At 40.1% G+C, this 12,045-nt stretch overlaps 1 protein-coding gene across 1 annotated transcript in view; it reads left to right on the forward strand.

Moving 5' to 3' along the window:
• The first annotated feature begins 27 nt into the window (after positions 1 to 27).
• The window catches only part of Msl3 (MSL complex subunit 3), a 17,986-nt gene continuing 5,968 nt past the window's right edge, over positions 28 to 12,045 (forward strand). Inside the window, exons 1-9 of the mRNA XM_010613979.3 lie at positions 28 to 104; positions 1,189 to 1,271; positions 2,061 to 2,161; positions 3,443 to 3,525; positions 4,065 to 4,187; positions 4,925 to 5,085; positions 5,888 to 6,046; positions 8,113 to 8,375; positions 9,842 to 9,951. Of these exons, the coding sequence (XP_010612281.1) occupies positions 4,098 to 4,187; positions 4,925 to 5,085; positions 5,888 to 6,046; positions 8,113 to 8,375; positions 9,842 to 9,951 (783 nt within the window). The 5' untranslated portion in view covers positions 28 to 104; positions 1,189 to 1,271; positions 2,061 to 2,161; positions 3,443 to 3,525; positions 4,065 to 4,097. The remainder of the gene's footprint in view (positions 105 to 1,188; positions 1,272 to 2,060; positions 2,162 to 3,442; positions 3,526 to 4,064; positions 4,188 to 4,924; positions 5,086 to 5,887; positions 6,047 to 8,112; positions 8,376 to 9,841; positions 9,952 to 12,045) is intronic.

Below are 12,045 nucleotides of genomic sequence, written 5' to 3' on the forward strand. Positions count from 1 at the left end.
CCGTGATGCTTCCGCTTCCTCTTCCCGTCAGGCAGCCGCGAGCACGCGCGGTCGCGAGACCGGGGTGGCAGTTTGAGCCCAAGGCGCCAAGGCTGGCTGATCCTGTAGGTAGACTGTTATCTAGGGTCTTTCACCTGCAATGTCTTTTGTTCTGTGAGGCCCGGCGCCGCGTCCGCTTCACTGGGATGCCCTAGCCGTCCTACCTAGGTCTTCATCCTCAGGTTCACAGCGTTAACCGCCGACTCGCGAGGTCATTGCCTTGGGACCTGAGTCGAGTTGCCTCCTCCCGTAGACCGCGATTCCCACCCAGAAGGCAAGGTTGCCCCAGTGTCTCCTGTCCTCAGGGCCTTGTACTGATATTTGCAACCCCGAAGGAGTTGTGTGTCTGACCGTGTCAAGGTAGAATCGCCCTCTTCCCATGTGCCTGTGTCTGGGTCTAAGCCACATCTTACAGCGCCTCGGGTCTGGGTGGCGGGTCACCGAAGTCCTCCCAGCCCCCGTGGAAAGTGCACTTCAGCGCCTTGGCAATGGTAGTTGGCCCCAGACCCTCGCGACACCAGGGCGAAACGTTTGGTGGCAGGGACAGGGGACGGCCCCGGGTGCGTCTTTAGCGAAGCTTGGGATACGGATACGCCTAGGTCGCTCGGTTGTGTCTGTTCTACCTTTGGACCCCTCTCCTGCAGCGCTTGTCTCCGTTTTTAAAGTACCTTTGCTACCTCTCTTCCCGTCCGATCCTGCTCGAGTCTCTCCACGGTGGAAGCGCCCCATCATTCTCTCGGGGGATAAAGATGGGAGAGGTGTCCAAGTCTCCTGACAGCCAGTTTGGGCAAGGGCCACAGAAGAGCGTGGGAAACTACAACTCCCAGAGGCTGTAGGGCTGCAGCTCTCTGGTTTGGTCTGCGCTTTTATTAGTGACAGGTTCGCGGGCCAATGGTTTAAGAAGCTTCACCCTGTCTCGAACTCAGAGACCAATTATGGCGAGGTTAGACGGATGTTTCCTATTTTGAGACATCCACTCAGAGGAAAAAATGGTATTGAAAGGAAAAATGTTTCAACCCGGCTCTCGGTCTAAAAAAGGAGAGAATGCGCTCTTTTCTTTTAAAAAAAGCACCATGATCTAGTTTTCCTGATCTCATTTCTCCTTTTCTGTGTGTTCTGACATTCGTGGCCAATATTTCCTGGTTTCAGATTGTCGATGTTATTGTTGGGAAAGACGAAAAAGGCAGAAAGATCCCAGAATATCTGATCCATTTTAATGGTTGGAACAGAAGGTGAGTATACTTGTTAAACCAGACTGAGTATTGATCGTTTCTGTAACGTAAAAACATTGCAGATTTATTTAAGTTTGAGAAACACTTGTAGGAAAGTTTCATTTCCTGTTTTTGCTTTGTTCTCAGAGCTTGCCTATTTTGAGGAATGATTACTTTTAAGTCCATTATTTTTAGTTTTTCTATGAATGACTTGGGAAACTCTGTTTCTGTGTCTTAATTACTTTTTAAGTTTATTTGAATCTTCTTTGTGACTAAAAGTTTCTGTATAGTTTTTAAAACTGCAGTAATTCTGGGGGATGGGCCCTTCTGTTCCTTTGAGGTGCTTGTAGCTTTTGTTTCATATGAAACCAAAAATACTGAACTTTGCACCCTCTTCTTTTTCTGTTCAATTAGCTGGGATAGATGGGCAGCTGAAGATCATGTGCTTCGTGATACAGATGAAAATCGTAGATTACAGCGTAAATTGGCAAGAAAAGCTGTAGCTCGCCTGTAAGAATACAAATGCTATTCAATACATTTTTCTTAGTGTTTTGAATTTTCATGGTATAAAAGTAATACCAGAAGTTTGCTAAGTAATATTTGAATTATGTGAATGAAGAATTCCAATGTATTCTAAGTAACTGTTTTCAGGGTAGTTATTGTATACTATTCTAAAGTGGAGATCGGTATTTATGTTATAAAATTGAAGTTTCAAGACATTAAAGAACCATTGTTTATTTTCTGACTTTGATCCCAAGACCCATTCCTGTCAATGTCCAAATTTATATCAGTTGTGGCTGTCTTCTTCAGGAGAAGCACTGGAAGAAAGAAGAAGCGCTGTAGATTACCCGGTGTTGACTGTGTCTTGAAAAACTTCCCTGTTGAAGAAAAAAATGAAAATGATGAAAACTGTGAGTGGCTTGATTCCATTATCTTTGATTAAAAGGACTTTTATCTAGTTATTTTATTTGTCAGGATTGAGGGGAACACTGAAATTACAGACAGGGAAATATTTCAAATTCATTGTGTATAGACAGTCCCCAATTTAGTATTTTTTTATTTTTAAAAATTTATTCTATATTTACCATACATAATGGTTATAATGGTTTTGGGGAATTGATACATGTATTTAACATATCTTGGTGATCTTTGATCCCTTTACCTCTCTTCTCTACCTTTCCCTGTCCCCCAACCCCCTTCCCCGTCTCCAAAACGTCTGCCTTTTTGTTTCCTACCATCTTGGCCTTTATTTTACCCTTGTATTTATTTTGCTTGATCTTAGTCAAAAGGCTGAGAAGCAATTACCCTTGTATTCGTTTATGTTTTAAGTTTCTCATATAAGAGAAACCATGTATCTGACTTATTTCCCCTAACATTATGGTCTAGAGTTCTATCTATTTTCCTAAAAATGGCGTGGTTTTATTCTTTGTGGCTGAATAATATCCATTGTGTACATATATGCCACATTTTTTATTGATTTATCTGTTGATGGCCATATAGGCTGTTTCCAGAACTTAGCTGTTGTGAATTACACTACTATAAACACGGATATGTGTGTATCAGTAACATGATGTCTTTACATATTTCTGGAATATACCCAGGAGAAATGTAGCTGGGTCAAAGCATACCCCTGTAACCATTTTGTTTTCCATTTTAATGGAGTTTTTAATAAATTATATGAGATATTTGACACTTGGTTGTGAAGTAAGTTTTGTATTAGATGAGTTTGCCCAAATGTTAGTGTTCTGAGCACATTTAAATTAGTAAGATATGACAGTGAGTACGCTAGGTGTATTCAGTGCATTTTCACTTACAAAGTTTTCAATTTACAATGAGTTTATTGACTACTATATAACCCCATCATGTCGCAGTCTATATAATATGTGCTTCTTCTGTTTTTGACAAAGTACCAGTCAACATGATAAATCAATACTTCACTAACAAGACTTTATCAGAATCATGCTCATGACTGCAACTTTTCAGCCAGTGCCATGGTCCCTTCTTTTCTTGGTACCACTTGAGCCTTGCCCTAGTTACGAATCTAGCAGGGAGCCAGTACTTGTGCTTAGCATTTGAAATATATTCAGGTCTTCAGACCATTATTCTAGGATGCACACTGTACCTAAAGATTTGTAAATGTAACATTTGGCAAAATATACAGTACAGTTTGTCTGATGTTTTGTTTCACAAAGCCATAAGCAGTTCCTCTGATGACCGTGAAGAAAAGGATGAAGAAATAAGTAAAGAAAGTGAGATTGAAGAAAAGACTGAAGTGGTATAAAACAGTTTTTATCATTAAAAATGCTGTCTTTGATGTATATTTTAGTGGTAAAATTCTGTAGTTATGAATTATTTTCTAAAGATACATTTTTGGACCAATATTATAAATCTTTACTTGCTATTTACAACTCTGAATATATAGTTACTATGTGAGCCTCTTAGTGGCTCTTTATACCTATAAAATGTTTCCACAAAATTGTAATTATGTCTTTCTTCCAATAAAATTGTGAATTGTATTTTGTAATAGTTAAATGTTTTAGCGGAGCATAGCAATGTCTGGCCTCTTCTTTCTGCTTTCAAAGTTATCATAAACCCCAGTGGTAAACTTAAATGAGGAAGAAACAAAATAAGCATTTGCAGTGTAGTTAATGCCGCGAAACATGTTGATTTTTGGCCATTAGCATACTTTTAATTAGAACGTGTGAATGCTGAGAATTAGTTTGTTTCATAATAGGCTTTCATGTGGTGGGTCATATTTGTATGTAGATTCTCCTATTGTTTTAAATAATTAAAAATGGAATTGCAATGTTACAGAAAGAAGAACTAGAGCTACAAACAAGAAAGGAAATGGAAGAAAGAATAATAACTATAGACATCCCCGAAGTTCTGAAGAAGCAACTTGAAGATGATTGTTACTATATTAACAGGAGGAAGCGGGTATGTGGGGAGAACCTATAAAGATGTGGATTTGGTAAAATGCTTTCATTCAACCATAGTTGGCAGTCTCAATCTCAAACAATTGAGCTTGGAGGAATGAAATTTACATTTTCAGTTTTATACTGAATCAGGTTTTAAAGTTTGCTAACAGTGATGCTGTACTTCTGATTAACCTAAAACTCCTACAGCCCTGGCTTGTCTAGGGTGCTTTGCAGAATTCTGATACCTAGATTTCAACTGAGAGATTAGTATTTAGCTGATCTGTGGTGGGGGCCTCTGTGGGTGTATTTCTAGACTCTCCCCCAGGTTACTCTAATATAACACTAATCTTGCCAATCACTGGTAACATTTACTCAGAAGAGTAATAGTATAATCAAAGGAGGATATGATCAGTAGAGGGAACTATGATCAGAGAATCAGAGCACATTTATTTAAGTAGTTCTCTTCAAGCAGAATTGGCTTTGCTTTATTTTTTAGTTAAAAAATGGTAGAAACATTTCCAGGTTGAACATAGGTAAGAGGAAGAAGGAATTGGTGATGTTAATTTATGTGTCTGTTTATATATTTAATTTATAATCATAATAAATATAGAAAATTACCAAAGAAGTTTCAAAAAGAACTTTATTTTCTTCAGGCTTGTGAAAAAAAAAGTGATAGAGACACAACCACTCTTTCTTGGAATATATGGTTTATTACAATGGGATGCATACATCAGATGTCTGTGTTTTTGTTAACAGTTGGTGAAACTTCCATGCCAGACCAACATCATAACTATTTTGGAGTCCTATGTGAAGCATTTTGCTATCAATGCAGCCTTTTCAGCCAGTGAGAGGCCTCGTCACCATCATGCTATGGTGCATGCCAACATAAATGTGCATTATATTCCAGCAGAAAAGAAGTGAGTACTGCTGTGTTTGGCATCTTGTGGTTCTCTCTTTGGGTATAGGGTTTAGGGAATGCTTTTCTCCATTTATTTATTTTGAGTTAATTTCATATGTATCGTGTGATAATTACTTTGTTGTTAATTCATTGAACAATCGAGTGTCAAAATAGTATTGCTTTTGTGAAATCTTTGCTAACTCTTTGCTCGTCTGGCCCGGATGGGTAGTGCACTGCCTTGGCACTGAGACCAGTATTTGCAATAATATCATAAAAGGCCAGAATTCTTTGTCCTTAAGAAGCACCAGGAAAGGCAATAAGAATTTGATGAAAGCATGGTTACAGACAGGTATCAATTCTAGTCAGATTAGCCTTCCTCATATCCTGCCTTACCTATATGACTTGCCAGGGCCAGAGTCAGAGAGATAGAGTGTTGGAGTTGAAAGAGGTTAGGAGTCCATCAGGTACTGTCCACCTGTCCACTGTCAGTAGTGCAGGTTGCTGGGACTCATCATGTGACATTGAACCTATTCATTTGTGTCACGTGGGTAAGTTAAGGTCACTAATATGTTTTCTGAACTTTATTGTATAGGTCTGTTTCTCTGTTTAAGTCTTTATTGTTAGCTTCTATAGATTCATTTCATTCTTTGTATGTGTAGATAAAATATATATGTTTAAGAAGTCTGCCCTAAGGAGAGACTGGGGGGTGGTGCTGAAGAAGCATGCCTAATTACCTTATTAATAACATGCATCTTCTCTGGGAAAATTTGGAAAGTGCTTCTCATTTACTGAGTCTCTAATATCCTTTTTAATCCTCCTAGTGTTGATCTTTGTAAGGAGATGGTGGATGGACTGAGAATAACCTTTGATTATACTCTCCCGTTGGTTTTGCTCTACCCTTATGAACAAGCTCAGTATAAAAAGGTGACGTCGTCTAAATTTTTTCTTCCAATTAAAGAAAGTGCCACAAACCCTAATAGGTAAGTTAGATAGTTTGCACCTTCACTCTCAGATGTCAGTACTGAAATAATCAACTCTTTTGGAGAGGTTCAGTCTGATGCAATGGGGCCAATGTGTTTAAGAGAAGGGAAAGGATTGAAAAGTGCCCATACTGGTGGTTTTTTTCTTTCCCCTGTGTAAGGTAAGTCATCATTCAGTTTCTCATGGCTTTCAAAGATTTTCCCGTGTGACGATTCCAGGGGAAAGAATGCAGGTTGAATCGTAAGCAGCCGTCCCCTTCTTTCAGAAGACTGTGGGATGGGGTGAAGAGATCACAGCCCAGGAAGGGCAGAGGAGTAGGCTAGAATTGTGCTCTCCCACTTGCTGCTGTGTGCCTGAGGAAGGTTCTTTCTGAGCCTCTTGTATTTGCATTTGGACATGGAATGAGCCTCTGGCTCGCAAGTGGTTAGAATTCAATGAGACTGTCCCCAAAGGACCAGCAATCCTCAGCCCTAGTAAAGGTTGGTTCCTTTCTTGCTATGTTGTGTCACCACTTTTCTTTCCTCGATGGCCAGGCCTGCTCAGATCACTATTCCTTTTAGTTTTTTTTCAGTTTCTATTTTTTATTAGTTCATATTTATAGTACATAGCAATCACATTCCTCATGGGAAGCTGGTAAATGTACATAACACATCTTAATTCTTTTTTATTCTCTTCTACTCCCTACCCTCTCCCCTCCCTCCACTCATTTGCAAAAGATCTATCTCTATTTCCTAGGAAAGAGATCTCTATTCTTTGGCTGGGGCAGGGTGTCCCAAACTAAAGTCTTTATCCTTAATCTCTAGACGGTACTATGCCACCTCCCTCTCTTCTGTTTCTGAGAGAGCATCCTGTTCTTCAGCTTTCTACCCATCTGTCTTTCTGAATCACTCACCATTTGCCTTTATCTACTACTGCGCTCCCTCCAAGGGCACTAGACTTTCTCCAGAGGCGCTAGTGACATCCCACTTGGTACACACTGTGCTTCACTTCAGCCACCTTTCCCACTCGCCCCTTCTGTCTTTGCTCCACGGCTCTTGGTTCTATCTCTGACTCTCCACCACCTCCCTTTGGTGGCTTCGTGTTTCCCCATGACAGTTTCACCTCAGCTGAGAAACTGACACTGGGGTTGACGTCCCCATGGCCTGCTCTATATCTTGAGATTCCCAGTATCCAGGGGCACTCTGTAATGCTTGGGGTTTTTCAGTACTTACATTTGGATAACATGCTGTAGTCTTTTTTTTTTTTTTTTAAGTACTGGGGATCGAACTTAGGACCTCGTATATACTAGGCAAGTATACCGCTGAGCTGTGTTGCCCAGCCCTTCTGAGTAGCTGGGATTACAGACATGTGCCACCACACCTGGCTATACATAGATGATATAGTGTTCTTACTCTGTAACCAGATAAAGGCTTCTCAACCTCAACCTTGTGGATGTTTTGGACTGGATCATTCTCTGTTGTGATTGTCCTCCTGTGCAATGTAGGATGTTTAGCAGCATCAATCCTGGTCTCCGCAGGTGTGTCTAGCGTGCAGCCCTCAAGCTGCTTGCCTTCTTTTCTTTCAATGTTATAATAACAAATATAAAAAGCAAAGGAAGTTTCATTACTTACATACATTAACTTTATTATATATGTTATAAGTGGCCCAAGACAATTTCTTTTCATTCAGTGTAGCCCAGGCAAGCTAAAAAAGGGTTGGACACGCCTGTGACTAGACAGCAGTAGCCCATCTTTCCTCACTTGTGACAATCAAAATTGTCTCCATTCATTGCCAGCTGTCCCTTTAGAGCAAAAGTGCTCTCGCTTGAGAGCCAGTGCTCTAAGAAAATATAAAAGAGACACTATAATCTTTAATGCCAGCCAGCCTTGCAGAGTTATAGAGAGGATTAAAGTGATTTAATATACTGAGTGACTCCAAGAAATTAAGTGTTTTGGCACATTCAGAGTTGCAGCTATGTAGCGCTCCTGTTGAAAGCAGGTTTCCAGTTTAGGAGGCCCTTTAAGCTGTCCCCAAGTTCTGCAGAGGCTTCACAGTGGCCGAATGTGACATTGTCCTTCTTACCTAGGAGCCAAGAGGAGCTCTCTCCCAGCCCACCTTTGTTGAATCCATCCACACCACAGTCTACAGAGAGTCAGCCAACCTCAGGTGAACCCACCACCCCCAAAAGGCGCAAAGCTGAGCCAGAAGCCTTGCAGTCTCTGCGGCGCTCCACGCGCCACAGCACCACCTGTGACAGGCTGTCGGAGAGCAGTGCCTCTCCCCAGCCCAAGCGGCGGCAGCAGGACACGTCTGCCAGCATGCCCAAACTGTTCCTGCATCTGGAAAAGAGTAAGTCCGGTCCAAGGAGCTCAGTTGGCCAGACTGCAGTGTTGCCTCCGTCCTGTGGGTATAGTGTGTGTGATTCTCAGGATGTGACCCAGTACTGCTAGGCCACCTGCCTCCCAGAAGAGGAAACTGAACCCTAAAAGGACAAAGCAGCTGGCCCGGGTAACACAGTGAGGTGGCGGGAGAGGCGGGACTGGGTTCTGTGTCATGAGGTTTTTCCTCCTCACTCTCCACCACTTTGTGTGAGCAGATTAAATGATGAGAATTCCACATTGTGTCTAGTCCTAATGACGTGTTCAAAATGAGCAGTTGTTTTGTTTTTGTTCTTGTTTTCAAGACAGGCTTTTAAAAGAATCCTTTTGAATATTCAAGTATCAGGAAAAAAATCAGGTGCTATTTTTTTAGCAGTTTTGAGATAAATTCACAGATTGTACAAATTACCCATTTAAAGTGGATTTTAATGTATTCAGAGGTATGCAACCATCACCAAGACCAGTTCCAGACATTTTTACCACCCACATGCATTACAGTCACTCCTCATTCACCCGTTCCTGTATTCCCTGGCATAGATGTGCCTATTTGAGGCATTTCATATAAATGGAACCCTACAATACATATGTAGGTGGTTATGAAGAGTGGGAAGGTTCACCTAGCAGGGATAAAAGGCACACTTCATTTGGTAAAGTCCTCAAACATAGAGCACTGTCTGTTGTTTTTTTCTTGCCATTTTTATTTATTCAGATAAAATTTACACATGAAAGTAGTCACCTTAAAATGATATTTCAGTGGCACTGCCTTTGAACGATTTTATATCCACATATATAATCCACATGCCTTACATTTCACACCCTTTACATGTTCAGTTCAGTGGCTTTCAGCACATTCGAAGAGTTGTGAACCATCTCTGATCAACTGCAAACATTTCCCGCCCCCCCCAACAAAGAAACATCATACCCGTAGCAGTCATACCCATACCTGTTTCCCCTCTGCACAAACCTATCACAGCCACTAAGCTACTTTGTGTCTGTAGATTTGCCTGTGCTGGACACTTCATAAAACTGGACTCAGAATATGTGACCCTTTGTGGCTGGCTCCTTTCAACCTAGTGTAACATTTTCAAGGTTCACCCATGTAACATGGGTTAGGACTTTTTCTTTTTTTAACCAAATGATACTCCAGATGCAGCCTTTTATAGGAGGAAAGTCTTATTGTTAAAGATTAGTAATTTCCGGGCCGGGGATTTAGCTCAGTGGTTCGGTGGCCTGCCTTGCAAGCGCAAGGACCCAAGTTCAATCCCCGGTACCAAAATAAATAAATAAGGAGTTTATTCTAAAAAAAAAAAAAGATTAGTAATTTCTAAGAACCAATTTTAGATTTATGTTGTGCTTCTTATAATGATCTCGATGACAGTCTTTAATGCAATTGCTTTGTAACCTATGGGCAAATAATTACACCTTTTTCTTTTCAAGAGACACCTGTGCATAGCAGATCATCTTCCCCCATTCCTCTGACTCCTAGTAAGGAAGGGAGTGGTGTGTTTGCAGGTTTTGAAGGGAGAAGAACCAACGAAATAAATGAGGTAATGAGATGAGTGTTTGATGTTCATCTCTAATGATTCTTTTACTTTTTGTAGTTGCTTAAATCTAGTTTCTTTTTGTTGTTGTTCTTGTTCAGTGTGTTTTACTATATTCTTGTTTTCTGAAAATTAGTAATCAACACATGGTATATATCGATATTCCAAATTAACCTGAATATTCAATTAACCACAAGACCCTGCTCTTTGACCATTCTGAATAAACTAGGGTTTATTTGAATTTAGAAAACATAAATTCGTATTGAAGATATACTCCTAAGTGAAATAAATAAGGCACACATGTGTAAATACTAAATAGTTTCTCTGGTGTGAATAATCTGCAATAATACATAAGATCCTAATATTACTGACATTTAGAAATGGGAAGAAAGGAGCTAAAGGTGTAGGGAAGGTGGGATGGGTAGGGCAAGGGTAAAAAGGGAAACGAAAAAAATGTGAGATAATGAAAAGATGAAAATAAAGTGTTTGTAGATGGGGAGGGGAGGAGGGGGTGAAGAGAGGGCAGCGGTAAGGGGAGAAAATGAGAATCAAGACTTGTCATGTAGAGGTACAAGATCCCAACAATGAATGTAACTGTACTGTATCCCTAAAATGTACCAATAAATTCAATTAAAGCTGAAAAAAAAAAACATAAATTCGGAGGTAATTATTTATATTACAGTAGGGTTCTTCATTCTAAGAGAAGATTCCTCCTGGGATTATCCCCCCACCCATACTGGGGATCGAGCTCATGACCTTGCACTTGCCAGGCAGGCGCAGCACCATTGCGCTACATCCCAGGTTCTCCCACGATTCTTTTAACTAGAAAGCTCTTCATGTACTTTGGCAAATGTAATTTGATTTTTCAAAATTCTCTTCCTGTGTAGTTTCTCAGGAACATGCTTATTGTATAAAAAGAGAGCCATCTATTTAATTTAGGATTTTAGCCCTATACTTAGAATCATCTTTCATCCTAAATGCAATTACTGAAATATTTGTATTTTCATTTTGTAGAATAGGCATCAAGGCACTACTTTTGCTAAGGGCCAGGCAGTAAATATATTTTAGGTGTTTTGGGTCACGTGACATCCATTAAGATTAGTCAACTGCAAAAGTAACAGACAATATGTAAGTAAAATGACTGTGTTGTGTTCTGACAAAACTTTACTTATGAACTCTGAAATTTGAATAGCATATGGTTTTCATGTGTTACAAAATATTCTTCTGTCTTTCAACCATTTAAAAGCATGAGATCCATGCTTAGCCTTGGCAGTAGTGGTTGGGTCAGATGTGACTGGTAGGCAGTGGCTGTTTGACCCCTGCTTTGGGGATCTGATTCTCCTCAGATCATGCTCAGATGATGCTGTATCTCATAGCATCTCCTTCAGTGTGACCATTTCCATGTTAAATGTTATGTGTCCCCAAATTATCAACAGTAATGCTAATAGCAATCCTTTTGAGGGCATGCTGTATACCACATTGTACCAGATACTCAAACCTGTTACTTTGGGGTTTTTTTGTTTGTTTTCTTTTTTGTTTTTTTTTTTTGGCACCGGGGATCAAACTCAGGTCCTTGTGCTTGTAAGGCAGGTGGCGGAACCACTGAGTTAAATCCCCGGCCCCTCGAACCTGTTACTTTGGATTCCTAAGAACTAATGCTACCTGGTATCCATTTCACAGACAAGGAAACTTCATTTTAAAACCTTTTAAGACCACTCAGGTAATATAGTTTGTGAGCATTTCTGGGTTTCAGAAGAAGTCTTTGTCCACTGGGATAGTCTGTGAATTTTGCCTATGGTGAGATTTCTTTGATTTGTTATTTTTAAGATGAGTAGGTGTTGTATTTGATGATGGGAACAGGGACCATCAAACTATTTCTGTATAAAAGGTTGGATTAAAATATTCTCAGTGTCCATACTGTATGGCCTCTTTTGAGATTACTCAGGTCTGCTATTACCACATGAATGCAGCATGGATGATCCATAAATGAACAGGCACAACCATCTGGCCACAAATTCGTTCATGGATACTGGAAGCTAAATTTCATATGATTTTCACATAACATGAAATTTATTCATTTGATTTTTTTTTTTTTTTTTT

The sequence above is a fragment of the Fukomys damarensis genome, unplaced genomic scaffold, assembly GCF_012274545.1.
Source record: "Fukomys damarensis isolate Sample0158 unplaced genomic scaffold, DMR_v1.0_HiC HiC_scaffold_39, whole genome shotgun sequence".
Classification (NCBI taxonomy): Eukaryota; Metazoa; Chordata; class Mammalia; order Rodentia; family Bathyergidae; genus Fukomys; species Fukomys damarensis.